Source organism: Poecilia mexicana, unplaced genomic scaffold (genome assembly GCF_051168715.1).
Source record: "Poecilia mexicana isolate PSO_F unplaced genomic scaffold, ASM5116871v1 scaffold_5, whole genome shotgun sequence".
Classification (NCBI taxonomy): domain Eukaryota; kingdom Metazoa; phylum Chordata; class Actinopteri; order Cyprinodontiformes; family Poeciliidae; genus Poecilia; species Poecilia mexicana.
In genome coordinates, this window is record NW_028263374.1 from 23598949 (window position 1) to 23626691 (window position 27743).

General features: G+C 35.8%; 3 protein-coding genes across 8 annotated transcripts; all 3 read left to right on the forward strand.

The window, feature by feature from the left end:
• The first annotated feature begins 5028 nt into the window (after window positions 1-5028).
• On the forward strand, window positions 5029-6219 carry pth4 (parathyroid hormone 4). The gene is made up of 2 exons (XM_088006024.1): window positions 5029-5157; window positions 5812-6219. The coding sequence occupies exons 1-2, from the start codon at window positions 5078-5080 to the stop codon at window positions 6092-6094; spliced, it is 363 nt and encodes a 120-aa protein (XP_087862150.1). The 5' UTR covers window positions 5029-5077; the 3' UTR covers window positions 6095-6219.
• A 923-nt stretch (window positions 6220-7142) lies between these two features.
• On the forward strand, window positions 7143-19609 carry cept1b (choline/ethanolamine phosphotransferase 1b). Of its 2 annotated transcripts, none has more exons than XM_015005015.2 (10): window positions 7143-7333; window positions 8728-9001; window positions 10143-10317; window positions 10806-10953; window positions 11384-11525; window positions 12613-12697; window positions 13374-13505; window positions 14859-15017; window positions 15777-15902; window positions 16409-19609. In XM_015005015.2, exons 2-10 carry the CDS (start codon window positions 8814-8816, stop codon window positions 16523-16525), a joined length of 1272 nt encoding a protein of 423 aa, XP_014860501.1. In that variant the 5' UTR covers window positions 7143-7333; window positions 8728-8813; the 3' UTR covers window positions 16526-19609. The 2 variants fall into 2 exon arrangements, with proteins under 2 accessions (XP_014860501.1, XP_014860499.1); XM_015005013.2 differs by lacking the exon at window positions 12613-12697 and adding an exon at window positions 12967-13051.
• A 1085-nt stretch (window positions 19610-20694) lies between these two features.
• dram2b (DNA-damage regulated autophagy modulator 2b) lies at window positions 20695-27337 on the forward strand. Of its 5 annotated transcripts, none has more exons than XM_015005031.2 (9): window positions 20758-20783; window positions 20872-20935; window positions 22826-22984; window positions 23103-23170; window positions 23282-23421; window positions 23516-23693; window positions 24771-24853; window positions 25458-25550; window positions 26481-27337. In XM_015005031.2, the coding sequence occupies exons 3-9, from the start codon at window positions 22854-22856 to the stop codon at window positions 26598-26600; spliced, it is 813 nt and encodes a 270-aa protein (XP_014860517.1). In that variant the 5' UTR covers window positions 20758-20783; window positions 20872-20935; window positions 22826-22853; the 3' UTR covers window positions 26601-27337. The 5 variants fall into 5 exon arrangements, with proteins under 5 accessions (XP_014860519.1, XP_014860516.1, XP_014860517.1 ...); XM_015005032.2 differs by having other exon boundaries at window positions 20765-20783; window positions 22831-22984; XM_015005033.2 differs by lacking the exon at window positions 20872-20935 and having other exon boundaries at window positions 20695-20783.
• Window positions 27338-27743: the final 406 nt, after the last annotated feature.

Genomic DNA, 27743 nt, shown 5'->3' on the forward strand with positions numbered 1-27743 from the left:
GATTTGAATTTTGTCCACTCCTGCCTTTCTCATCTAAATCCCATACAGAGTCTACAGAATCTGTTAAATCAGGTGTGTCCATCCTCCTATTACTCTGTGTATCTTCTAATGTAAACTTCCGATGTACCATTACAATAATGTTTTAGATTTTGTGTTTAGTTTTTATACGCTTTAAAAAATAACTAAACAAACATGAGGAAGTGAACACATAGCCTAAGCTAAAACCGGTCAGTCTCTATCTCACGTCAGGGTAGAAAACAGGCAAGACACTATTGAATTTTTTTAAAAGGACATTTTCCTCATCAACATATGTAGAAGGCTACTTAGTTATTCTCATCACAAAAGTACCGGAACATACGCTTCAAGGCCCCCGATTTATGTGACAGCATGACCATTTCTTTCTGAGATATCTTTCTCTTACATGCTGAATAAATATCAGGGATTTAATTTAAATATTTTGGTTTTAAGAAGAGGGAGAGAGACAAACCAATAACTAAGTTATTCTCTTGGCGGGGGATATTGGTATTGCTACCACCACCTACGCTGGACGGTTCCATACTGGGAAAACATTCAAAGCGGCCTGTGATGTGCTCTTTCATTTAATCTGGGATTTATTTCTGGTTGGCTAAGCATCAATATATATTCATATTTATACATATCCACACACAGTGTATATTGATGAGCACTACAGGTTTTATCTTTTCCAGTGGAATCCAAATGTGACCAAGACACAGCGCCTGTGTCCAGGAAGCAGTAAATAGTTGATATTTCCCAGGAAGAAGGAAATCTTCCACCTCCATGAAGAGAAAAAAAGGTAAGTGGTTTTATATTAAGCCTGTTTAAATGGAGTTCTTAGTGACATTTGCACAAGCATATAATACAAACTGACAAGACTTTAGATAACAGCATTAGGTGTCAAATTTATGTTATTGGAGCTGAGAATTTGAGATCTCATAGTTTGGGTCATTTATGTTTTCTAAATAAATGCAGTTTTAAAGTCTTGTTCAAATCAGTTCTACATTTTCAGAATCTTTTAGGATCAACCCAGGCACCACTTAAGAAGATAAAAATATTTAGCATTAAAAGTTTAGTCATGTTATTACTCTTGTACTAAGTATGTTTTCTTGTTAAAATGTAATAGTTCTAACATGCCAACTAAGCAAAGTGAGCCAGTCTGACCTAATAAATGAAGAAGTAATTATTTCTGTCATTAATTTTTTGCTCTTTGTTTTCACACATCTTAGAAAATACTCCAAGATGCAATTTTCTTGTGTTTGTCTGTCTCTTTACTGGCCTCTCAACGTCTGAATTGTCACTACAGATGAACAGATGGTCACTTGTCCTGATCCTGGTACGGGATTTAAATTGGGCTTATAATTTGCTTTGGCATGACTATTCTTAACTAGAGCAATAATTGGGAAAAGACAAGCAAATGTGCTGGAGGGTTTTCACTTTTGTTCCAAGATTAAATATCAAGATAAATACTTTTAGTTAAATTTTAAGGTCTTACTTAAAAAAATCTATTTGGTTGTCTGCACTAGTAAAATACTGGCAATAGTTTTATTGCATTTCATTTTCACACAGTCATGTTTTGAGGTTGATGAACCCCTGGTAGAATCCTGGTGACAGAAAAGACACTGTTGAAGTGGAGTTTAATCAAGCAAAAAAAAACAAAAAACTAATAAATAATTCCAGATTTACAAATAAAACAGTTTAGAACATATGAGTCTAATTAAATGTGCTGCGGCTTTGTGGGGGGTCAACACTAGAGAGGCTGAAAAAATGATGGCCAAACAATACATAGTAAAAACAAATGAAACAATAAACATAAGCAAGAAGAAACAATAAGCATAACCAAGAAGAACACAAAACTCAAAACCAGAATGACTAACTAAACTCAGTCCATAGCAGTTACGTCCGTTGGTCCAAGCAATATCAATACATAGCAACAGCTGTTTGTGTGCCAGATTGTTTTCTTGGAAGCAAGAAAAAGTTTTGTTTTTTTTCACAATTTTTATTAAATATTCATAAATAAACCAATGAACATTTGTGCAATAAAATCTAGCATTTTTGAAAGAATATAGCTTTCTCAATTCTGCATCAAGTGAATGACATTGAAAGTCATGTTTTGACGTCATTTGAATTTGCCTTCAAGTCAGTGTGGTGCCACAAAGTCCATCAGATGAAATGTACTCTTCTGTGTAACCACAGGCCATGTCATGAACACAGCGCCAATGGTGTCAGTGGGAGTCAGAGGGATCTGCATGTTCTGAAACACTTAACTCTGAAAATTGTGGTCATCTGGTGTTGTGGGAGTAGTTTATAGCTGCCAGGAATTTATTCATTATTTTAAATTCTAGTATTGTCTTATTCATGATCATGAGAGACAAACAAACACACTCATTCCTATCTAAAATGGCCAATTAACCTACACTGCATGTTTTTGCAGGTAAGCTGAGCACACACAAAGATTATAACTATTTAAGTTTATATGAATGGTTTTTTTCTCTCCATATCAATACATGGGAAATATCACAAGCAAAATATTGATATAATTCAGAAGAAAAAATATCTGGCAGACCAGTTATCAATCTTCCTTCTTCCTTATTTATCTTTTCACTTTAAGAGCAGTCCTAGAGTCTCCTTCTGTCACAATAACACTGTATATGTTACTTCATTTCATTCATTAGCCTTCTCTATTTTCTTGGTTTTTTTTTCCTTTTTGGCAGCCCCATACTTTATAACTTCTGTTCAAAACATAAAGCTATGAAAATATTCCCCACCTTACAGCTTTCTTATAGTTTTGCTTTTTGCCATAACTAAATGTTTCAGATATTCAAACTGATCTTGGTATCAGACAAATTTAACTCAGGTAAATGCAAGCAACCGATCCTCAAAATTCTTATTATTCTTATTAAGGAGAAAAAAAGCTATACTTTACATATTAAAAAAGTACATCTGGATGATGGAGCAGGTCAATGTTTCAAAGCACTCGCAGCTGAAAGGCTTACAAAAATCCACATGGAGGTTTAGGAGTGGCCTATTCAAAGTTTTGACACAAATCCAATACATATATTTGTGCTACTTTAAACATGCAATTTATTATCAAACGTAGCTTTCATTTAAACAATAATGTACAGAATAGGATTAAAAAATATATGTAAAAGACTTCTTGCAGGGTTGCGGGGGGCTGGCATCCATCCCTAGCAAACGCCAAGTGAAGGGCATGCTACACGCCGGACAGGATGACAGTGGCAAAGCAGAACTTATCTGTACGGAGGCAAATAACAGTGCTATGTTCATAGCATAAATTGTCTCGACACAATACCTTAGCTATTTTTTTATGAAGCACTATCACTTTATACTTTTTACTCCTCTATCCATGTTATTGATATATATTTTTTGGATTCATTCCCTAATAAAGTGAATCATGCCATGCCTCCTTCATCTTTTCTGCCCACAAGCTTCTGATGGGAGCCAACATTCCTCACGGAGAAAGAAACTTCTCCTGGAAGATGTTGTCAGGACGACTGTATTTCTATTGGTGGCTGTGGAGGTACCATGGCAACCATGGTAGACCTCAGTCCTCCTAGGTTCATTAAGTGTTGGGGTCGGTGGTATCAAGCAGCTGGTGAAGAGCTCCAGGTAACAAACATTTTAACTACGAAGTCTTTGGAAAAGTTTAAACCTGAAGCGTCGCACACTTTGCTGAGGTTTAGCTCATCTGCACTGACTCATTCAGGGTCTCTTTGTCCAAGAAATCAATACAAACATTCAACCATTCTCTAAATTTGTCCTTTTACCTCAGGTGCCAGGGTCTCTTAAAAAAGGAATGTGGAGGATTAAACCACAAAATGGAGAAATCCTGATCCCTCAATTTAATTCGATCATTCTTTCTAAAGCACCTGATTAAATAAAGAACACATGCAAGCAAGCATTGAGGGACAGGGGTCTGTTTGGGATTACGTTAACACAAATAAGCCTAAAAGGCTTTGACGTTTTATCTCTCCGGACAAAAGTCACATGTTGGAGATGATGCTGCTGACGTTTTTTTTTTCTGTTCATTTCCAAATCAAGTGTCCTATTTTAAATTTGTGGCTTTTTATTATGTGGGTGGGCTAAACAAAATGTGTGTCTATGTATGTGTGTGTCAGGGGGATTTATAAAAGGTCTGAAGGGTCGAATCAGATCTCAGTTGGAGAATTTTAGCAATAGAGGAGCTGATTCCACTCAGAGAGAAGAAATGTAAGTACCTGCAATTATTGTTTGTCCAAGAGAATTTTGTTAATTATTCTCAAAGTTTATGCTGTGTATTTGTATTTTTTATGACAAAATTTATCGTACTGAAAGTAATTCTGAAGTTGCAATAGTCAGTTACACCATGTAAAAGTAATAGCATAATAATAGAAACTTGGTGATTTCTTTTTTTTTTTTTTTTTAGCTTCGTTTTATTTTTCTCAAATCTGAAAACTGATATTGTACCAATGTTTTTTTTCTACTGTTCTCACCTTTAACATGGCAGAAACCTACAATTAGGTCTCCAGAGAATTTAAATTTAAGCTGCAGGAGATTATTAGGAGTTCATTCTTTCCTCTTTTACAAAATCCCATCCATGGAAAGCTTTGTCATACAAGTTTCATTTCAGGTTTTATAACTCAAAATTAGAAAATAGATTTCTAAATCTAAAACTATTGATAATTGCCAACAGAAATTTTCCCTAATATCCAAGGTTGTGCAGAGATTTGAAATGAATAATTGCTATTGATTTATGCAAAATTCTGTGATTTATAGTTTCATAAATGACTTAGTTTCATAACTGCTGAAATTTGTTTTAGCAAAGAGTTAATTGTTTTGCTCATCTATGTTTTTTTTTAGAAAATGAAACAGTCAAAATGAAGGGCAAATAAATTTGACTTGTGACAATAAAAGTTTATAGGAGGAACCTGACTCTGGATTTTATTACCACATAGTTATTCGCCAACTCTTCTCTGTTATTCCCAGTGGAAGAGTACGGCACTTCAGATAGATTTTTCTCCATTTTCATGTTATATTTTGTGTATGTTTTCTGATTCAGAAGATGCAGATCTCGCCAGTGCAGTTGGTTGCTGTGATGGTTCTTGTCATCTTTACGACCGGCCATTGTCAACAGAATGACAAGTGAGACAAATATCTTTGATTTTCTGCTTTTGTGCAGATAGTTATTTTGTCTCGAGACAAGCTAAACATACATAAGTTATTTAAGATATTTATACTCATTTCATGAGTCCAAAATCTGTTCTTCAATTAATAGATAAGTGGTTGATTCATGTTCTGATCCATTAACATGTTACCTGATTATTTTTACAAGTACCAATGACAAAGTTCATACATAATTGGGTAAAAAGGTCCAATTTAACATAAAAAAACTAAGACTACAAATCTGAATTTTTATGGCATTAAGCCCTCAGATGTCAGCAGCATTTCTTGATTTATTTTTCTTTTTCAGAATCAACAGTAAATTCTGTTATGTCTTAAAATAATTTCCACCTATTCCAAAAGTGACATTTGATGCAGGTGGACATACTTCACTTGATTTTGCTTTTATGTAAACAATTAAAATAGTCTTTCAATTCATTTTTTTAGATTATACCTTGATATGTTTTTGCTTGGGTACCAACAGTTTTTATGTTAATGTAAAAATACGGTTTTGGCACCCACCTAACGTGAATGGGGAGTTTTTAGATTAAACCTGGTTTGGATGGAACTGTGTATTCCTCAAAGGTTTTCTGAGTTGTGAGGCAGTGCACTGACTTGTGTTTGGTCTCCCTGCAGTCGTCGAGCAGTGACTGAACACCAGCTAATGCACGATCGTGGTCGAAACATCCAGAGTCTGAAAAGGCTCATCTGGCTTTCCAGCGCTATGGAGGGTCTTCACACAGCACAGACACGCTCAGCTGCTGCTGCTACTGCTTTCACCCCTTCAAAGCTCCTGAGCTCCCCTCTGAATCCAGTTCTGATCCCAGCTGGAGAGAACCCCCAGCCTGCTCAGGTCCAGAACATGCTGAGAGACTTCTTTTATCCCCATTTGAATCATCTCTTGGATGAAGAGCCCTAAGACCACGCAAACACACATAAAAGATCAAATAAAATGTACAGAAAGATTGAGCGTGTCATTTTTTTTGTACAACAGAAAACCTGCAGCACACCAATAAAATCTTCTGTAAGGTGGCCAAGACTTGCATTCAGTCATAGAAATATATAACTGTATGAAATAGACACATTTAATGATTAACTAATTTTTGTGATGATTCATGTAGGTTTCATAAAAAGATGTTGCTTTTAATGAATTTTAATTTATTTTTGTTTGCATAGTAGTTGACAGGGGCTCTCAGCAAACGGTATTTTCAGAGAGAATTGCAATGCACTTCAAATCTAGACAAAATTTGAAGATTTGAGGGGTGTTTTGTTGGATATTTTCCAAATTAGATTGTGGAGCTAGTAATTTTAATAATGGGGATTTATTTTAAACCATGCCCCATACACCCTGACAACTGAAAATTATGTATTATCTACTCCCTCTATCATTTTCCATGTGATTGGTTTTTACATTGTTTCAGGACACTGCCTGAAAATGTTACGTAAAAGAAAATAAATGCTGCTAGGCTTTTTTTTTTTTGTCTGGTAAAATAGACACTAAAGTTTAATTTAAATTTGCTTTTTTTTTATTTTGCTCTGCTAATTTAAGCTAAATGCCTCAAGTACATAATATGTACCACAAGTGCCTATGGTTTTATGTGTCAAATGATTGAATAATAGGAGGAATACTTTAAAACTTACCTGAACAGCAGTGTCAGCACACATTTTAATAATTCCAACAGAGCCCTATTTTTGTGGCATTGTCTTGTAGATGTATAAGTCGTTTGATGGAAATAAGCTAGGGATGTGTTTGTACATTTTCAATTTAATTTACTATTCATTGTGCTTTTATACATATTGCACTAATATAATTTGAGTTTAAAATATTATTGTTATTATTATGATTAGTTGCAGTATGAATGTCTTATACATTTAAAAATGTATTATTATTAGTTGCCTGGGAGATCCAGTTCTGGATAAATTTCTTCCTGACTGAAGTAGATGTCGCGAGATTTCCGTGATGGCTAACGATAACTAGCTCACCGAGCCGACTAGGTGCTGGGACACCGGGTCGTGGACATTTCTCAACAGTTGCAGACGCTGCTCTGGATCATAAACAGTAAATCGGAGCGGACACTACAAGGACAAGCTGGCTGTTGGACTTAAGCTGCATAACTGACCCTTGGACAGTCCGTGGATCTCGTCCTTTAATCGCCAGGTCAGTTGGTGTTAGCATTCGTTAGCTGAATTTGTTTTAGCTTATTAAGCTAGACAGGGCTGCACACCCATCAACACCACTTTCGTAAATAAAAAATGTGCGTACTACACATTTTTTGTTTAAATAAAAATTCAAATTCAAGAATAACTTAAATGGTGGTAGGGAGTATGAATTCGTTGGATTTGGTCCGTTTGAACCAAGCTAACAGCTAACATGCTACTCAAGAAAATGTTTGCTGTCGATGAAAAACTGTCAGCAGTTCGTATTTTGCCGAGAGCTGACAGTTAAATAAGTATATTCTTACTGCATTTAGACGTAAATAAATCGCCTTTGGTTTGTACGATGATGGCAAGCTTTCGGAGTTACTCTGGGTGGAACTCAAAGTGTAATAGTAGAGCAAGCGCAACATGACACGTTGTGTTTTGACTTGTCTGGATGTTCCATTCTGACTTGATTGATTATATCAGTGACAGTCGAGATTCACAAGGGTCGCTGTGTCCTCCTGTCTCTGAGGACGTTTATGTTTAATAGCAAAGTAGAGGTTGTTTTAATTTAAATAATGTTCCCTCCTCTATGTGCAACGCTGAAGATATTTAAATGAATGCTGGACCGAGGTACTTGAACTTTAATTGTTTAATCTTTGGTTAGATTCTTAATATAAGAATGTAAGGATTGCTGTTTTAATAACGGAGTACTTGACATTTCTCTCAAACCATAAATAGTAATAGTTGGTGAAACCGCTTGAGATACCCTGACTACTTCATAATTTGTTTCCCTAGTTCTTTAGACTTTCTGCATTCTTTTTTTTTTTTAACTATTTTTAAAAACCACTTATAAATAACAGTGAATTGTTTAAAAGATTGTTTGAGCTACTTTAAAAACAGAAATGGCAGTGTTTAATTATTTTCTATAGTCACCTTTCTAGCAAACTAAGACTGAAGTATAGGCTTGGCATTTATTAACTAATTGTTAATTAGTTATAGATATATTAAGGTAACTTTGCCCTTCATTAACTGAACTGGTGAGGACATTTTTAGTTGCATGCTATTTTTTTGTTGTTGTTTTCTTTTAAACTAAAGAAACTGAGCTCACGGTTTACTAGTCTCTTCCTGATCAGCAGGTCACATACTGATTGCTACGAGCATCAAAAGAAAAATAAGCAACATGCTTTTGGTATGTAAATGCATCAACCGACAGCACGTATTTTGATGCATTTTCTGAGTTGAGTAAAAATCCAAAAAAGATTAAAATAATCTTGCAGTTCCTTCATTTTCTGCAAACTCAATTTGAAGACCTGCAGTAGATTTATTTTATTTATGTTATAGTCCTTCTGGAAATATCATTATCATTTTTAGTAGATTTTTCACAGAAAACCATTGGTTAATTCTCCCTAGAAATCATCCAGCCACATCGTGGATTTTTAGCCCTCCAGGCAGGACAGTGGCAGAGGCAGAGCCATCAGGGATCACATCAGGGCTCCATGAGCACCGCGGGGCAGCAAGGTGGGGGGCTGCGTACTCGCCGAAGCCTTGCCCGTGACAAGGATCATCGGTCGGGCATGGGCATGGAAGCGGCCTGCTGGCTGTCTCCTGGAGTGCTGCGCAGGCTGATCGAGCTTCCTTCTCCCCCTCTATCCCGGCACCAGCTCAAGAGACTGGAGGAGCATAGGTAAAAACTCTGCATCCTGTCATTGGACAATAAATCTAATCTAATCTAACTCCAATAAGTGGCAGTATGTATTTTACAACTACATAAAATATTTACCAATCATGAAAAAAGTGTTGTTTTAGAAATTTATTTAATTTCCCTTTGGTATCAATTAAGTATTTTTTAATTTTAATAAATTATTTTATTAGGTTTGGTTTATTGTAAAATATAATGTAATAAAAGATTAATTAAATAGATTATTGAATGTTTTACTATGAAACTTAAGGAATAAAATCTACCATCATTTCATACGTTTGCCTATCACGTCAACGATTCAGTTTGTTTGTGTGTCATGTTTAATACACATTGCTCTGCTGAACAAATTGAACTGAATATTAATCTTGCAAAAGTGTCATTTTTCGTAAATGTTGTGTTTATAATACTTGTAATCATTATTTCGCAATAATTAAGTTGCAAGTTTTCATGCAACAGCTCATCAAATGGAATGTATGTGCCAAGTACTTTATTATTGTTTCTCTTGTTTTTGCATGTTACACTAAATTAAATGTTTTAGGGCACATAATGATGTTCAGGCTGTACTTAAAACATAATTATATAGAAAGCGTTTGAGAGTAGTTCAACAATGAAACCCAAGACATTTCAGTACAACATGTGTATTGTTCTCAATTACTTTACCTGGTGTTTGCTTTTGTGCTGTAGTGTTTACTCATCCAGTGCGATAATGAGGAGTGATGAGTCTCTTTTGTATAAAAGTTCTGCTTCTTTATACTTACTGTTTGTTTAAAGTAGAACAAGTATGTCAGGTCTGACGTCTGTTTTAAATGATTAATGCAAACCCTTTTCACGACTGTTCCTGCACACAAATTTATAGCTTATAAGATGAATTGGAGTTTTTATGAATTACAAAAAGTAAAAATAATATTTCCCTTAAACACTACAGTACAAAAGGATGATGCGTAACTGCAGGATGAGCTATGTTTTGGGGAAAAAAATGGGCCCAATAATGACAAGAATCAACAATCTACAAATGTTAAAACCCAGCTTAGCCGTTGCTATGGTGATTTGATCCTTCTTTCAACTCCATCATTTTTGATTCTAGTTTTGGGAGAAATCTCCACCTGCTTGTTTTCCGTCCCTGCAGGTACAGCAGTGCTGGACGCTCGCTGCTGGAGCCTCTGATGCAGCGCTATTGGGAGTGGTTGGTTGGACAGGTCCCTTCCTGGATTGCCCCCAACCTCATCACCATCATCGGCCTGGCCACCAATGTCTTCACCACCCTTGTTCTTGTCTACTACTGCCCAACTGCCACTGAGCAGGTGGGACAGGACAAATACTTCTAGTCCTGGAACATATTCTTACTACCTAAATGATTCTGGACACTGCTAATAGGAAACTGTTGAAGAGGAAGAGATTAAAATCGTTTAAAATAAATTATTTAACGATATAATCAGCTTATTAAAGTGGTGAGAAAATGTGAATGTGGTTTGACGACGTTATCAATAACAAAGCTGAAAAGTTAATTCTTAATTTAATTAAACGTTTTTTCTGCAAAGATTGCAGATAATATATTTTTAAGACTAAATGGGCCATCTTGACTGGAAGCAGTGTGTTGGTTTATATTATTTAATGGAGTCTACAGTCCTTTGTAGACTCCATTGGGAAAAATATTCTGTACTGATACGTTTGGTTATTCTAATAGCTTCTGTTTATTATCCTTGGAATAAAATATTCCTGGGGGGGGGGGAGCTTCCTGTAATACAACTCTTAATGATAACTACATTTTTCTGTGTTTGTGTTTCTGCAGGCTCCTCTCTGGGCATACCTAATGTGTGCAGTGGGTCTCTTTATCTACCAGTCATTGGACGCCATTGATGGGAAACAGGCCAGACGCACCAATAGCAGCTCTCCATTGGGCGAGTTGTTTGACCACGGCTGTGATTCCCTCTCTACAGGTGGGTTGTGTTGATGTCTGGCTCTCATCATGTGGAGTTTTGTTTTTGTACTTCTGTTAGCGAACACCTCGGTCTGATGTTGCTGCAGTTTTCTCTGTGGTCATTCATTTATAACACTCTACAATGTATTGGCGTGTGCTTGCAAACGCTCAAATCTCTGTCTTGATTAGAACAGCATGTCTCACAGTGCTGACCTCCCATTGCACACACCTCTTTTTGTCTGTGTCACCACTTCTTCTGGAGCCCAGCAGCATAACAGCCTGACCCCCCCCCCCATGTCTTTATTCTGCCTCTGTACTGCAGAAATACAATAGCAAGGCACAGTTGGTTGTACCTAAAGAAAAAAAAACCCTCTGAATGAGCAGAGCCTTTGTCTTGGAAAACCTGTAACCATGTAAACAGTGTCTGTACCTGTGTTTCATCCTTGCAGTGTTTGTTGTACTGGGAACCAGCATAGCAGTGCAGCTGGGCACCAACCCAGACTGGATGTTCTTCTGCTGCTTCGCTGGGATGTTTATGTTCTACTGTGCCCACTGGCAAACATACGTGTCGGGAACGCTACGCTTTGGCATGTGAGTCAAGAAACAATGAAAACAAATCTGTTTTGTCTCAGTCTGATTATTTGTCAGTACTGCTGATTTCAGACCTGCCTTTAGTGACACACAAGCTTGTTTTTTAGCTTTTAAAAAGTCTTGTATATTTCAAGTGCTTTAAAATTAACAAAACAGAACAAACAAATCCCCTTTATTCACACATTATTGTCAGAAATTATATTATTTAAAAATGGTTTCTTTTTGTCACAAATATAAAATTAAGTGCATTGTGCCTTTTTATGTTTTATAAAAGATGGTAATATATATATAGAGAGAGAGAGATTAGCTTGAGTATCAGTATTATTGTACACTGACTTTCTAGTTGGATGAAATAGCATGATGGGTCAGTCCTGAGTTGGTTGCCAAGGTCAATGTAAGTTTTGCTGTAATTGCTGAAATTTTAACATTACTCTATACAATTGGCTGAAGCTAAAGATGTGCTAAACTCAATGGAAAAAGTGCCACTTGTGCTTCTTTTAAAGGCTGAAGCTATAAATTAAATTTTTTCGTAAATGAAAATTGATTCCGAAATGAACCCTTTTTTCTGGAACTTTATTTTGGGTTCTGCTCATTTATAGCTTTTCTTGAGAACCTAGAGGCTGATTATGTGATTGAAAATTTGCCAAAAGCTAATCCACATAATTTCACTGCAAGAACACAAAATCTTACCAAGTATTTTCGCTTTAGTTTGAGCTTAAAACAAGCTCCTATATCTTGATGTAAAGTTACTTGTATGTTAGTTTTGTCTTATTAAAGGTGAAGATATTATACACTAGAAACTAGACCAAAATTACTTTTAGATTTTGTGTTTGTGTAGTGTTTAGTATGTCATACTTGGTCTTAAAAGACTATTACTAAAAAGAGACCTTTTGTTGAATAAAAACATGGTTGGAAGAACCCAGGAACAGGTTCTTGGCATCTTGCAATCTTGGGCTTACTCCAAGGCTCTGAAGAAGTTATCTAAAAGTGGATCCAGCAGTAATACTTTGATATTAGTCCTTTCATCAGCCTGTAGCAGTAATGTGTGCAGTCGAGGTGGAGTAAATGTAATGTGTCCTGTGTGTAGATTTGACATAACAGAGCTGCAGCTCTGTCTAGCAGGATTACAGATGTTCACAGCCACTGTTGGTCCCTCCCTGTGGAACGTGATGGTAAACTTCCTGGCTGCTGCCTGCATGGCTTACTGCTGCACTGCCTCCACAATGGCTGCTGTCCTGCATGGAGTCACATTGAGAACAATGATTCATAATCTGTTTCAATTATTTTCTACCTGTACAAAAATTTACAGTTCAACATGTAGACCCAAACCACTGGCTCCATGTCTGGTAATGTCTTGTGGAGGAAGGCTGCAGGAATTTGATGTGCTGGTAGACTTTTACTAAACTTCACTGTAAATCCTCTGCTTTTTCCTCCCACTCAGCATTGATGTGACTGAGGTGCAAATCTTCATTATAATCATGTATTTGCTGGCCGCCGTGGGAGGATCTGCTTTTTGGCAGTCACTGGTAATTTTGAATGGTTCTAATTCCAATAAATTGACATATTGCATATGATTCTATAATTGTGGTAATTTTGATAATTTCATCAACATGTAATGCTGCTCTAACATTGTTGTGTTGACTGTTTTATACTAGTAAAAACAAACAATTCTGATAGCGCTTTTATTATTCTCTAACATTGCTCATGACGTCTTCAGTGTGGATGCTACTCTGATTGTGCTTATGACGTACAGAACAACTTTAAGAACCGGACCAGCGTATGTTTTAATCTCTTTGTTTGACCAACTGTAAGTTTCTAAGTTTGCTGTGTGAATCTTTTGATTCCCAGATTCCCGTCCTAAATATCCAGATGAAAATGATTCCGGCCATATGCACTTTATTAGGAGCCATCTTCTCTTGCACAAATTACTTCAGAGTTATATTTACTGGAGGTGTTGGTAAAAATGGATCCACAATAGCTGTAAGTATCAGAACATTTTGGTTCAAAAGTGTCATTGATGTTGCTGTTTGTGGAGGTGCGGGATTAGTTAGTGAATTGTTATAAAGAGTTTAGCTCATAAAGTTTTTTCCTGGGTGACTCTTTGTAATCAGATCTCACCTGCTCCCTATGCAAATCCATACAGTCCACATCTCTGTATCAGCTGTGCTGTAAGCCCCATGAACAGACCAATAGTCTGCTGACAGTATATCTCTGTAAAACCGCTGTTCATATTTTGTAATCTGAATGTTATGATTTATAATTGTTTGACTGCTTTCAGATAAGTGACACTCACCAAAAAGGCTCCATAGTAAAGCCAAACTTAAGGACAAAATAGAGCTGAACAAAAGCTACACAGATGGTACAAGGACTGAAGGGTAATTTTAAAATACCCTTGTGACTGTACTGGCAAAACAATAAAACAAAACTCCATCATCTCTTGACTCACTACTTTACTGAGCTGACATAGTAGGGCTGAATAATAAATCAGTACAAAATTGTATATCGCAATAGATGCGTGATCAATAATTTCACTAAAATTCGTCCATATCGTCCTGCCATATGACAGTGAAACGTCATATGTGGCTTAAACATACAAATTTTAAAATATATTTTGAAAGTAATTTGAAGCCAATAAATAGATGCTAGTATTCCCAAATGTCTTCTTTTCCCTTGTGCAGGCTAATCAAGAAGCAGCTTTTTCTATCGTGAGGAAGAAAATGTATGACTAATTCCAAAAAGAAACAAAGAGCAAGGAGCCAAGATTGTAAAAGAATGGATTACAGTTTCAGAGTGACTGCTTTATTTATGATAAATGACTCAACTGGAAAAGGAAGGATTTTACCAGTGTTTACTTAACTATCAATCATAAAGGAGTGTCAACTCTCACACCCAGATTTCTACTACTGTTTTTTTTGTTTTCTATCGGTGCCAGTTGGCCCAAACAGCAGGACTTTTATCTTGTTCTTATTAAAATTCAGAAGATTTAGTTCCACCCATCTCCTGATTTAAGCCAGGTACTTAAGAAGACAATGAGCAGAGCAGGGAGCAAAACAATTCACAGGGAAATAAACTTCGCAGTTGTCTGTATAAAAATGACAGGTGATACTTTATTTCAGAAAATAATCTGTTTCTAGCTCTGTTCATTTGTGATTGAGTATTCAGGGCACATGTTGGCACCAGCTACATGTCCCTTGTAGCTGGTACCAACTACAGGGCCAATTTTTTATCTTTGTAAAATGAAAGACTGTTCGAAACATAAGATTTTAGGAACTGGTTCTTAGTTCTCCTCTGTATAAATGTACTGACACTGATTTTGTTGTCCTTTGTCCCCAGGGAACCAGCGTCCTCTCTCCTGTCCTACATATTGGTTCAGTTATAATTTTGGCGATGATGATATACAAAAAGTCTGCTGTCCAGCTCTTCGAGAAACATCCATGTCTTTATATCCTGGCGTTTGGCTTTGTATCGGCCAAAATCACAAATAAATTAGTTGTAAGTCTTCAGTAGAAATGGAAATCTATGTCACATCTGGCATTTTTGTATGCCATTAAACATCTGACATTTTTAGTACACCAGACATATTAAACAAAGCAATAATTATAATTTTCAAGACTAAATGGGATAAATGCAGGAATCATGATTAATGCACCACTGTAGTCATATTGTGAATTGTTCAATCTGACCTTTATCTGAAGTTTTAACTTTTAAGACCCGTAGAGGAAGGCTCACCCAGCATACAAAAATCTCTTTTTTGAAGAAATTTGATAAATTACATTTTGATTTAAGCATGATCCTGGACTTCCACTTTATGGTGTTTAACTCATTTTTGTGCACAACCCCGTTGACATATTAGACTCATGTAAAAGATGAAAGACTCTTTGAGTTTACACTTTTAAAAATAAAATTATCTAAGTTTGTAATTTCTATACACCAGAGTGGATTTTGGTCAAATTATCTGCCGATTAAACTTTGTTAGCAGCATAATCTTTGAGTAGATATCATTTATTTGTACTTGAGCTCAAATTTTTAGTTGTTAGAAAGAAAATGTACAAAGTGCTAAATATAAATCATTAAGTCAAATTATTTACATTCAGTTATCATAGCCAACGGGGATAAACAAAGCTGTTCTCACTCATGAGACTTCCTGTGGCCAGTGCTGATGTTCCTTCCTAAAAATTTTGTTGTGTTTTTAGAGATTGCACAATCTTCTATTTGATTTTTGATGTGATCTACATATTTGTCTCTTCACAGGTAGCACATATGACAAAAAGTGAGATGCATCTCCATGATTTAGCCTTCTTGGGGCCAGGATTACTGTTTCTCGATCAGTATTTCAATAGTTTTATTGATGAGTACCTGGTACTCTGGATTGCACTGGTAAGTACATGCTTGATGCTGACTGGTGTATTTCAACATCAATGGTTTAAGTTAAAACAGTGTGGGGTGCGTCCCCTAGTGGTGGTGCAGTGCCATTGCAGGGGGTGTGCGATGAATGGAAGAAAAAAGAAAATCTTTGGGAACCACTGAGTTAAAACATGTTTTGTAAGGTTGCTTAAATTGTGATGTTTGTAGATTCCTTATCAGTTACAATTCCTCAATGAGTCCTGATTGTGTTTGAAATCCTTTTCAACCAGTAGCGGTGTACTTGTTTTGTTTTTGTTGTTTTTTTCCAAACTTCTAAGCTTTCTTTTCCCCCACATATGCATCTTAGGTCAACATTATATGATTTGCAGAAAACTTTGCAAACAGTTTAATAATCATATTTTAATTTCTGAAGTGGTTGAAGTTTCGTCTTGAGTTTTCTGATTATATTGTGCCTTACCTGTGTCTGTAACTTTGCTTTTTCAGTCTTAAAATGGTAACCTTTCTCTTGTCTTTTGCAGATCATATCCCTGTTTGATCTGGTGCGCTACTGTGTCAGTGTTTGCAACCAGATTGCCTGCCATCTTCACATTTTTGTTTTCAAAATCAAGCCTTCGCTTAGTCCTCAGTCCAGCTAATCACTGAGGGGACGCCAGCCGTTACTGACTCTGTCCCTTCCACTTAGTCGCACTCATCTTCTCTTCCCTCAGTTTTACTCCTAAAGAGGCAGGAGTCGATGTGGTGTAAAGTATGTGCTTCTGCCAACTGAATGTGAGGACAAATATTATACAATAGGATACTGGAATATTACTGTCATTTTTTCTTTTCTATGTTTTTTTCCACCAATACAGAATTGAATTTCTGACAAATTCATGGTTACAATGAGCAAATGTTTCAGAGGAGTACAGGTGCTACTCGGTGCGTCCAAGGAGAGAAACTTACATGTGTTTTAACTGTATAAGTGCAAGAAAATGTACAAGGAATGAATCAAGGTTTTTGCTTTTCATGATAAGGATTTTTGTAATATTTGCCTAACTTTAACTTTTGCTATTGTAAATAGGAAACTGTTATAGTGTGCTTCTCTTAAGTTAAAAGTCCTGCTACAACACATATAAATATATAAATACACACACATATATATATATACACACACACATATATATATATATATATATAAATTTCATGTATTTGATTTTTAAAGCAACTTCATCTTCTGCACATGAATCAAAGCTGTGCTGCTATTTTGTATCAGCAAAATATGTTTTTGGAGGAAACGGCAGCAACTTTATTATGTAACGTATCAGAACGTCCTTTTTTTTTTTTTTTTTTTTGTACTTCAAAAATATTCACTGCCAGTCCATTCGCTTTAATCTGTTGATATTTCGTTTTACTTTCTGCATTACTGGGTTAGTCAATGAAAAGGTTTTTTGGTTACAAAAAGAAACATTTTTACAAGTGGGAAAGGAGAACTATTGAGTTGGAGGACTCTGTAATGGCATTTATAGTTTTGCAGGTGTATGTGAGAGGCCTGAGAGACTAATAGTGGCCTTTGATCGCAACAGTAAATTCATGGTAGTAATTTCACACAATAGGATACTGTGTGATACTGTTTTCATTTTAGTTTTGATAACTAAAATGAAAACTTGTTTCAGTCCTGTTACGGTTCACCGGCTGTCGCATCCACCCCGCCCAAAAAGAAATCCCATGAAAAGACCAAATCATACCTGCACGTCTCACTTTTATCGCCTACTCTTACTAAGATGTTTGCACCAACTTGGTATGTAACGGTGTGTGGTATTAAAATAACCAAGGCTGTTAATTCATAGTAACATCAGAACAAAATGATGCAAACTTAATGACACCAAATTGTGACTTTTATTTGAAAATCCTTCTCAGATCATCTGATGGGTTTTTGCTTTTTTTTTTTCTTTCTTTCTTTTTTTTCTTCATTTCTTTTCATGGGATTGTGGATGAGAAATCCCCAGACTCTCACCAGACTGATGAATGAACACAGTGCAGCTGCCTGACTGAATCCTCCCTATGAGCTGTGTCTAATATTGATCTCACTGTTTTCCCCCAAACACATATCTGCTCTAACAGAACAGGTGCACACGTGAATGAATGCGCAGGAGATGAGGTGTAAAAACAAGCTCCTGGGTTTTTCTTCTTCTTCTTTTTTTTTTTTTTTTTGTGATGATCAAGTTTATTAAAACCCCGTCTATTCTGTGTGTGGCTGCTGCTGATCGCTCACCTCAGACTGACGCCGTGTTTAAGATTGCTGCTGCTGGAGAGGGTTTCCATTGATGGTCTGGATTCATGCAGACCCGGTTATAATTTCCTGCTTATGCATTTTGTGCCTGTTAATGTTTTTTTTTTTTTTTTTTTCGGAGTCTGTTTCTAGGACTCTACAGTTTTCTTTACCATCAGTAATGCCAAGTGTTGAGTCTCAAAAAATGTGCAGTATCTCAGTTAACATTAACCGATTTCAGGACAGTCGTGGTGTTTAATCATTCAGATATCTGAATATATCTTTACATAAGTGTTGAAAGACCAGATCAGTTTTTTTTTCCCTTTTATTACATTTACTTGAAAAATGATTATCTGAAAATAAAAACTTTAATTCGGAAGAATGTTTAATGGGTTTTGGCACTATACATAAAAAAAAAATCTTGCTTCTACCAGTCTTTTGTTTAGCATGTCATATATGCCAAATCTCAGATTTTTGACACATTTTAAAACAATCCAGTTTGAAATTAAAATGTTGGGATTTAATTGGAATTTTGTAGAAAAGTATTTTTGAGTAACTGTTTTTAATAAAAGACTGAATAGAAAAATTGTTAGATTTCTTTCCAACACCTGAAGAATAATGCAAAAAATTGAATTGGTAGAAAAATTTCTTTGACAAAATCCAATATTTTAGGATTATGGTTCCCAACCTCCCCACCCCACCCCATTGTAAATCAGGTAAAAAGAAAGGGAGAGGTTTTATATGTCAAAAACGCTTACTGAACATTTACCAGTTACAATTCCCAAAGCTTTCTTTGTCTTCAAATTGAACTAAGTTGCATTTCAAAGTTTGCTGAATGGGATGCCTAAAAGACTTGAGCTTTGTAATAAAATTAAAACAATCTAGAGGGATTTGGGTGATCTAGGTCGTCAAAAGAACATGGCGGAGGGCTCCACTTTGCAGATTTGGTATGAAATACAAGGTACATTTTAGAAAAATCATAGAATGTCACTTTCCTATCTTTATTTCTGGTTCTCTCAGTGTTCTAGGACAAAATAAGGAATGAACTGGTTCCTCAGTATGCATGTTGTAGTATTCCACTGTACAGTTTGTATCTGGAGAGGCTTTGTATGACTTCTACCTGAAAACTCAGCTGAACAACTTTTCATAATGACTCTGTGAGGTACACCACCATCGCTGCAGCTTGTGTGCTTATAGTTCCTGGCATCAGGTCCACTCTCATCTGTGAAGTTAAAAAAAAATGCCTTAATGAACTCATTCGTTTTCTATTACTTTGTACAAATTGAAGCCTTTCTCGATGAGCTCGTTGTCACTGTGTGCGCGTGCTCTCGGAGGCTTGTGGAAAAGTTTGTCTTCTGTTGGCCAGAATGCCAAGCTCAGGTATTTCACCAGTGTGCGCCACAGTGTGTTGGATCACCTGACAATCTCTGCTTCATCTAACAATGCAAATAAATTTCATATTCCCACCTAAAAACATGGTTCTGATTGTGTCTTACTGGAAATATATGCTTTGCTGGGTCTTTGTCTTTTTTTTTTATTGCCATCGACTTGTTGCATGAAGAAAGTTTTCCTCTTGGGCATACGAATAGTCTTATTTATAAAAGAAAGATGAAACTTGAATGACAGTTCTTTTTGTAGAGTTTTAAAAGTTCCTTTTTGACTGACCAGAGATGGTGATTGTGGTTCAATCAAAGTCCCATTCTGCTTCAACTATTTAATGATTTTTGGCAACACAAAGATTCATTTCTTTTTCATTTTGAAAAAATGAAAGCAGTGGGTTTCTTTTTCTTTCAAAATTAGAGGAAAGAAGTAGGGAAGAAAAGCCAAAGTGTGATTATATGTAAATGTCTAATTAAACTGGAGAGCTTGCTGCTGCACCTTGCTGTTTTACAGGGAAAATTGTGCATAATTGGGAGATATCTGTTGAAACAAACTTTACTTAGGTGGGTTATTTATTATTAGTTCACCTGTCACTAAAGTGAAAATTTGAAAACTAAGAGAAAGTAAATACTTAGAAGGGACAATATAAACACGTATTTGCAGTGTTTGTTAACTGTTATTAATTTGGAGTTAATAACACAAATTAACGCCAAATTCTTAAATTGCCTTTGGTTCATAAATTTTTTTCAAGGCTATGGTTATCTCTGCTGCTTCAGTACATAGTACATTTTTTTCTTCGCTTAACATTCCTTTAAAATGCTAGTTCTCTGTGAACAGTCATTTTTATTGGGAATGTCATTTTATGGTTTACACAACTTATTTTTTGATATCAGTCCCTGCCTCCTTCACAACTCCTGAAGTCAGTAATCACTCCCACAATAGCAACGTTTCACAATTGTCTAAATTAATAAAACTACATGCTATAATTTAAAATACATGTCAATCAGTGTGCAACAAATTTATAAAACAAAATTGTCTTATTGAAAATGACTAAACCTAAATCCCCAGTGGTACTAAAATTTGAGATGGGCTCTAATTTACATTTTTCTGAGCTAATTAATTAATTAGGAACCTATTTGTTAATGAACTTTTTAAGCTCAGCACTGCCTGCCAGGCAGCGCACAGGACAAAACAAAATTCCACTTGAATATTTATGTGCGCATGCGTAGCTCACCAAAGGAGGAAGCAGGCGTCCGACGCTGCGTGAGGTATTTTCAAAGCTTAAACAGATGCTTTACATTTGAAGGACTATAATTAATAGATAAAGAAAGTCTGAACCCCTATTTTGTTTTCAAGATAGTCTTTTCCATTTTGCTGTTGCAACACAGGAAGGTTATGTTCGCTGGAAGACTGAAATAACGTGAGTTTCATTATTTCTACAGAGGTGGTACCGAATACAGGAACTTTTCTCTACAATTATGTGACATTTAAGAATGTTGACTTACAAGAAAATACATAATATGTAGTTAACTTAAAATATTAACATATGATACACTACACAGTAAATTTTGTAACATAGTGGGCAATCGTTTGTTAGAATTAAATGAAAACGGCAAAACTAATCTTATTTCGCCCAAGGAAGTATTTGAGTAATTTAAAAACATCCGCATTTTTGTTAGTTAAAGTGATAAGTTGGTTTAATGTGCTTTCTCTCGATTTTCTTCACAGTATATCTATGTTTTGTAAAATTATTAAGCTGCCTTTATTTGCAGTGTATGCGTTTACAGCCTCGTTTTATGATACTTTAATAATACAAAAATGTTTATTTTCGTGAGAACGGGGAAGTGAAACCTGACACTTAAATGCATGTTGTCCTTCGAGTTTAACTCATTTCTGTTACAGTCTCAAACAAAATAAAAAAAATTACCTTGTGACTGAAAGTCAGGTGATTTGTTTTTTGTAGGTTCAAAATAGCACTTTGATATAGCAAGATTTTAAGTTTTGCTTTCACTCTAGATTTTTAGTTGATCAGATAAGCTGAAAAGCTATTGTCCAATGTGACTCATTGTATTCCTCTTTAAGCCCCTATTTTAACCCCAAACAAGTTATAATTTAAAAGAAAAGAAAGTAGGAGCCAGTACCTTTAAATTCTTGAGAAAAACAGGAAATTAACATTTCCACTATCTGATAAGACATCTCTTTCACATTACCTGAGAGGAGATGTCTCTCAGGTAATGTGAGATACATTACCTGAGATATATATATTACCTATATATATATAGGTAAAATATATATAAAAAAATATATATATTTTTTTATATTTATATAAAAAAATAAATATATTTATTTATTTATATAAATAAATATATTTTATTTATATTGCAAAATAAATTACAATATAAATAAAATAAAAATTGTGGAGTCTACCAGGTTACACAGTAAAAACGATTAAGAACAAGCCATTGGAAAAGAATAAACACCAGATAACAGTGCATCAAGTTTAATATAGATGGTAAGAATTACACCCCAGTAACAATATCAAACTGCAAAATTTTCCTATTTTTTTTTTCCACTTGACTAAAATTCAGTCACTAAGCTGTCCTTTCTGGGTTCCTCGTTCTGTCTACTGTACATTCAGAATCAGAATCAACTTTGTCGGCACAGATTGTGTGCATAAAGAAGGAATTTGACTTTCTCACTCACACAACATACCGTGAATAAATATAAACATATACATTTTAGAGAAAATAACATGAGAAACAAACTGAACAATGCGTACATTGATGCATGTACTGCCATTGTTTTATAAGAAGAAGCAAAAAAGAAAAGCGGGTTGTGTTCGTGCAAATGTGCTCGTTTTGTTTCACAGCAGAGTTGTGAAACTGATCATTTAGTTTGTTAGAGCCTGGGGGAAGAAACTGTTTCTGTGGCAGCTGGTTTTTATAAAAAAGTTCACAAGAATGAGGGAAGTCAAGATTTGAACTGTTTTAAAAGTAGACTAAGACTCTCCCTCTTTGCTGTTTTTTTTTGTTTGTTTTTTTTGTTTGCTGTTTTTTCATAATAGGATTTACTAATCGAAACTGTGTTTTAAAGAATCTATAATTGCAGTAAAATAGACCTGTCTAGAGCTATATTTTATTATAGATCTTACATTCTGTACAACACGGTGCCTATCACTTCTTATTGACTGGAAATGGTGATAAATATTTGTGCTGCCCCCTCAGACAGTGACACCCTGGGCAGTGAGCTGTATCATCCATATTAAAAAAAACAACCCTAATGATGGTATTAATGATCGTGTTTCTCGCAGCGCAGTGTGAAGAAGCTGTAAGGACACCATGTGGTGGTTCCAGCAGGGTCTCTGCCTCCTGCCCGCTGCTCTGGTCGTTTGGACGGTGGCGTCCTTCGTCTTCGCCTACATCACAGCAGTGGTGCTGAGACATGTGGATGCTGTGGTGCCTTACATCAGGTCAGAACTGGGAGAATGTCTTGGGTCTTCATACCCCGATATGTTGAGTCATATAACAGAAAACAAAAAAGTCAAAGTGATTTAAAATAATATGTATTTTTTTTCTTCTTTCTTGCAGTGACACAGGAACATTGGCACCGGAGAGGTGTGTGTTCGGGATCATGATGGATGTTTCAGCTTTCTTAGGTAAAACTATGTGGATCTGCACTCTCATTCTTTATTGTAAGAGGGACCTACACAACAGTAGACGTTTTTTTTTTAAACATTCCTCCCACTCTGTGTGAATGCCGTTTGCAGGCATTGCCACGGTGTATGTGCGTTACAAGCAGGTGGAGGCTCTTCACGATGACGAGGTCAAACTCCAAAGACTGAACTGCTTTGGGCTAGTCCTCGGCTGGATGAGCTCCTTTGGGATGTGTGTGGTGGCCAACTTCCAGGTGAGAGTTGCTGTCCTGGGATCAGTTTGAGCTCTTTGAATATCTGAAATATGGAATGGGTCAGTTAAAGATTTATGCACGCCTCTCTGAGCAGAAGACCACCATTTTCTCCATGCACCTGGTGGGGGCGGTGTTGACATTCGGTGTCGGAGCGCTCTACATCCTGGTTCAGACGCTGCTGTCGCATTACATGCAGCCTCACATCCACAGCAAGACCACGTTTGTGGTTCGCCTCACCATCCTGGTCTGGACCCTGGGCAGCATCATCAGCAGTATCCTTAATTTCCCTCTGACAGTTCTGAAGCACATATGTAGCAATCACATGAAAGAGGAAATATGATACAAATTTTTCACTAGATGACAGAAATTCCCTTGGCCTTAATGAAATATCTGTGGCATGGTTTGGTTGGAATCCATTAGGATTCCAGAACAAGAACCTGTTGTGCAGCTTCTCTTTGAAGTTGATTCTTTCGCAACTCATTTTAGGGACGCAAAAATCACGCTTTTACTGTCTTTCTTAGCCTTTTGTTTCAATTGCAAGTGTAGTATGAAGTTATTATCACACTTTTGGACAAAATAATATGAAAGTTATGTGTGAAACTGACCAACATTATTAAAACATGAAGCCAAAGATGTAGTCTTGGAGTAATTGACTAAAGTTGCAAGATCAATTAAAACAGATTTGCATCTTACTTCCTCCTTCACTGACTGCTGATCCATTGCTCAGGCATTTTATTTCTCTTTTAAAAGTTAACTTTCAGGACTGTTGATTTTTTTATGCTATTAATGGTGAATTCAGGGACAGTAGAAATTGATAATCTGAAATTTTGCCTCCTTTCCAATGTACAAAAAATGATGGAAACACCGATGAGGCATTTCTTGTGTGATAGTGATTTCTGATTTTTCTTCAGAGATTCCAATTTGTTCTAGATACAAAAACACATAAAAATAAAAAATAAGATTGTAACTTTAAGTCAAACGACAAATGAAAGTCAAGATTATCTCAAGATTGTCTTATCAAAACTCAAAAAGGTCAGTGGAAGTACACATTCAGGTTTGATGTATTTTTAGACTGAAAATCTGTGGGAATTTTTCAATCTATAAATTTTGATGCATTTAATAAAAACAAACTGATTTCTCAGTATTTGACCTTCCAACCACCTACCAGTTCTGCTCAATGGAAAACTGTGAGTTCTCATAAATTGATTGAATCATGTAAAAGCATGCTTTGAAGTTGGTTAGAAGTAATAACGAGGGAACTGTGTCTCTCAAAACGAAAGAAACAACAGATGTTTTACCTGAAGATCTGAATTGCTCATTTCGAGTTGTTATCCTTAACAGTCGGTCAGTGTTTGTATCATCAGTCATCATGTACACCGTTCTGGCAGGAGTAGATGTACCCCGTAAGCTACACTGGCTCCCAGGAGAACCGGTCAGTTGGCATCAGCATCCTTTGTATTTATTATATCTTTTACATCCATGCAGTTCAGATTATGGTACTGAAGCTAAAGTGATTATTTACAGATACTAATCAGTCTCTCCAGTTTTTCGCGGTTCTGCGATCACGAAAATTCACACAAAATCAGCAGATTCCTGGATTTGCATTTTGAGTTTATTGCAAATTTTCCACAAAAATGATTAAAAACATTTGGTTGAAGTGACTACTAACTCCCACCCTGCAGGTGGCAGTATTTCTTACTTCTACTACCTTCTACCTCAGCCTCACTTGATGTCAGTCAAATAACAAAAAGCTACATTTACCATAATACATAAATACAAATATCGCAAAATATCTTGCAGATATTTCTGAAGTAGCACCACAAAATCAGAGATTACGATTGCAAAAAAAAATCACAAAAACAGTCGGGAAATACTGGAGGGACTGACGAATGTTCAAACACAAACAGATAAACCTGTGGCTTAAACCAGAGCAAAAACTAAATCTAATCTAATGTTTAATGTCTCCATACCAGATAAAATGGAACACAAAATGATGTAGATTTTGTTGCATTAATGTTTGTGTTGTCGTCTTCCAGGGCTACGTGCCGCATATGGTCAGCACGGTGTCTGAGTGGTTCCTGGCCTTTTCCTTCATCAGCTTCTTCCTCACTTACATCAGAGATTTTCAGGTAGTTGTTCCTGCTGTTTTACACCACAGTGCTGAATATGTGAAATTATTACAACAGAATTACATCTGACTGTTGCAGAAACTCCAGTTCAAGTTTAGAGCTGCAGCTAAACTATATTTTCAAACTCTGTGTCAACATTCAAGAAAGAAACAGAGAAAAATATGGCATTGAAAAGTATCTATTTTTTCCAGTAGCAGCAATGATGTTCAAGCAAAGCCATAAGATACACTTTTCAACACAGACACATCCTGTCTTGATTACATTACATATTCAATTAACGTGATCATAGGAATTTAAACATAAAAATCTAATTAGTTTTATTTTAACAAAGCATAGTACTTTATAAAGAACCAATAATAAACTCACTCAATAACATATTTTAATTTGAATTTTTTTTTTACTTTTTTATACACATATATGTATTGTATGTATTAAAAAGAGCATAAATGTTTTTTGTTTTTTTTAATAAAAGCAAATAAGATAATTCAACATCTAATTATTAGGAATTGTAGACCATCTGTGGAGAGATTTTATCTATGGACTAAACCTGATGTAAATCTGAACTGTTCTGCTTCCTGCTGGGTGTTGGGAGAATGACACTCATGTGAACCTCTGGTTTTATAAAAATAAGCTTGTGGACACACACCACTTGTTCCTGTCTCCTGATGTGTCATAAGACTAGCACAATTACAAAACATGAAGCATAATTGTGAAAACTAATTTTAAAATGCGACTCAGCGTTTGCGGTGTGGATTCATAAAAAAGCTGAGGGCAGAAGACAAAAACTCATTGTGTCAAATGTTTTATATATCAAGCTGGGACAAGCAGGGACAAAGGGGGCACTGTTGTCTGCTGTAAACTGATAAAATGTGCCATTTAATCTCTTGTTTCACAATCTGACCATCTCTTATTTTTCATTCTTTTCTTTAGAAAATAAACTTGCGAGCAGTAGCGGTTTTGCAGAGCAGCCATCTGTACGACGGGAATATTCCACCTTCTCGTCAGAACAGACCGTCCGAAACTTCTCCGCTGCTGGCTGGAACAACGTGACACAAAGTGCAGCTGTAGCCGAGTCTGCTTCAGATTTGTTTGCTTGTCGTTAGCAAATTTGAAGTTTGTTTTTCATAAAGAATATGCAGAGACTTTTAAGGGTCAGAGCACCATGACATCTCCTCTGTCTTATTGTACTGTATATAGTCCGATACTGAGATTCTGAAGCAATCCGACTCAAAGGTTTGTCTCACCTGCTGTAATCTGCAGAGGAATGCGTTAAGTTTGAGCTGCTCACACCATAAGAAGGTCTTTGTATTGTTTTTCATATGAGATCTCCAAATGGTTACGATAACTAAAACCTGTGGAACCAAACAAGCAACTTGTTTTTATTATTTGTGCTTCACTAAACTGACGATAATGCAGATATTTATTCAGTTGCACTATAATCAACATATCTGTACCATGATGCAAAGCAGCGCTTACCTAACTGATTACTTAGCTTACATTTTAAATACATAGTATTAAACTGTTAGTCATTTAACAACAGTTATTAAATGTTGTCCTAGACCCTGTTGTAAGCCATAACTGGCCTGGCAAAACTATATCAAAACGTATTCATGGATTTCTTACATTTTTAATCAATATATATAAATTCTTTTTGGTCTATCTTGTGTTTTTTTGTTTGTTTTTTGCTTATCTGAGCACACACTTTATTAATTTAGGGGCTAATGGTATTCTAACATTTACATACCAGCTGTCAGTGAGCATGAATAAATGTTTTATTTGTACTGTAATGCTAGTGGGATACGACTCCTTTTTATGATATATTTAGCACTGATCACATTTATTTGCACTTGTGGTAAAGACACATTTTAATCAACAGTCTGTATATGCATGCTTGTACAAGTACCATGCATCATAGTTAACCTCAGTCTGACAGGGTTATGCTGCAAAGCTAAAATAACAGTGCAAATCACTTCAGCTTTGAAGTTGAAGGCAACTTCAAAATTAATCCTGAGGTTTATTTATTTTTTTTAAAGAAAATAAGTTATTTATTTACTCTGCAAACTAGAACAACTTTGATATCTGAAATATTGGCTGGAATTTAAGGTTCTGATGCCCTATGAACATGATTAGGTCTGTACCTCTTGACCTGGAAATTTAGGTGTTAGGTTAAAAACAACTGAGTTTAATGAGAAA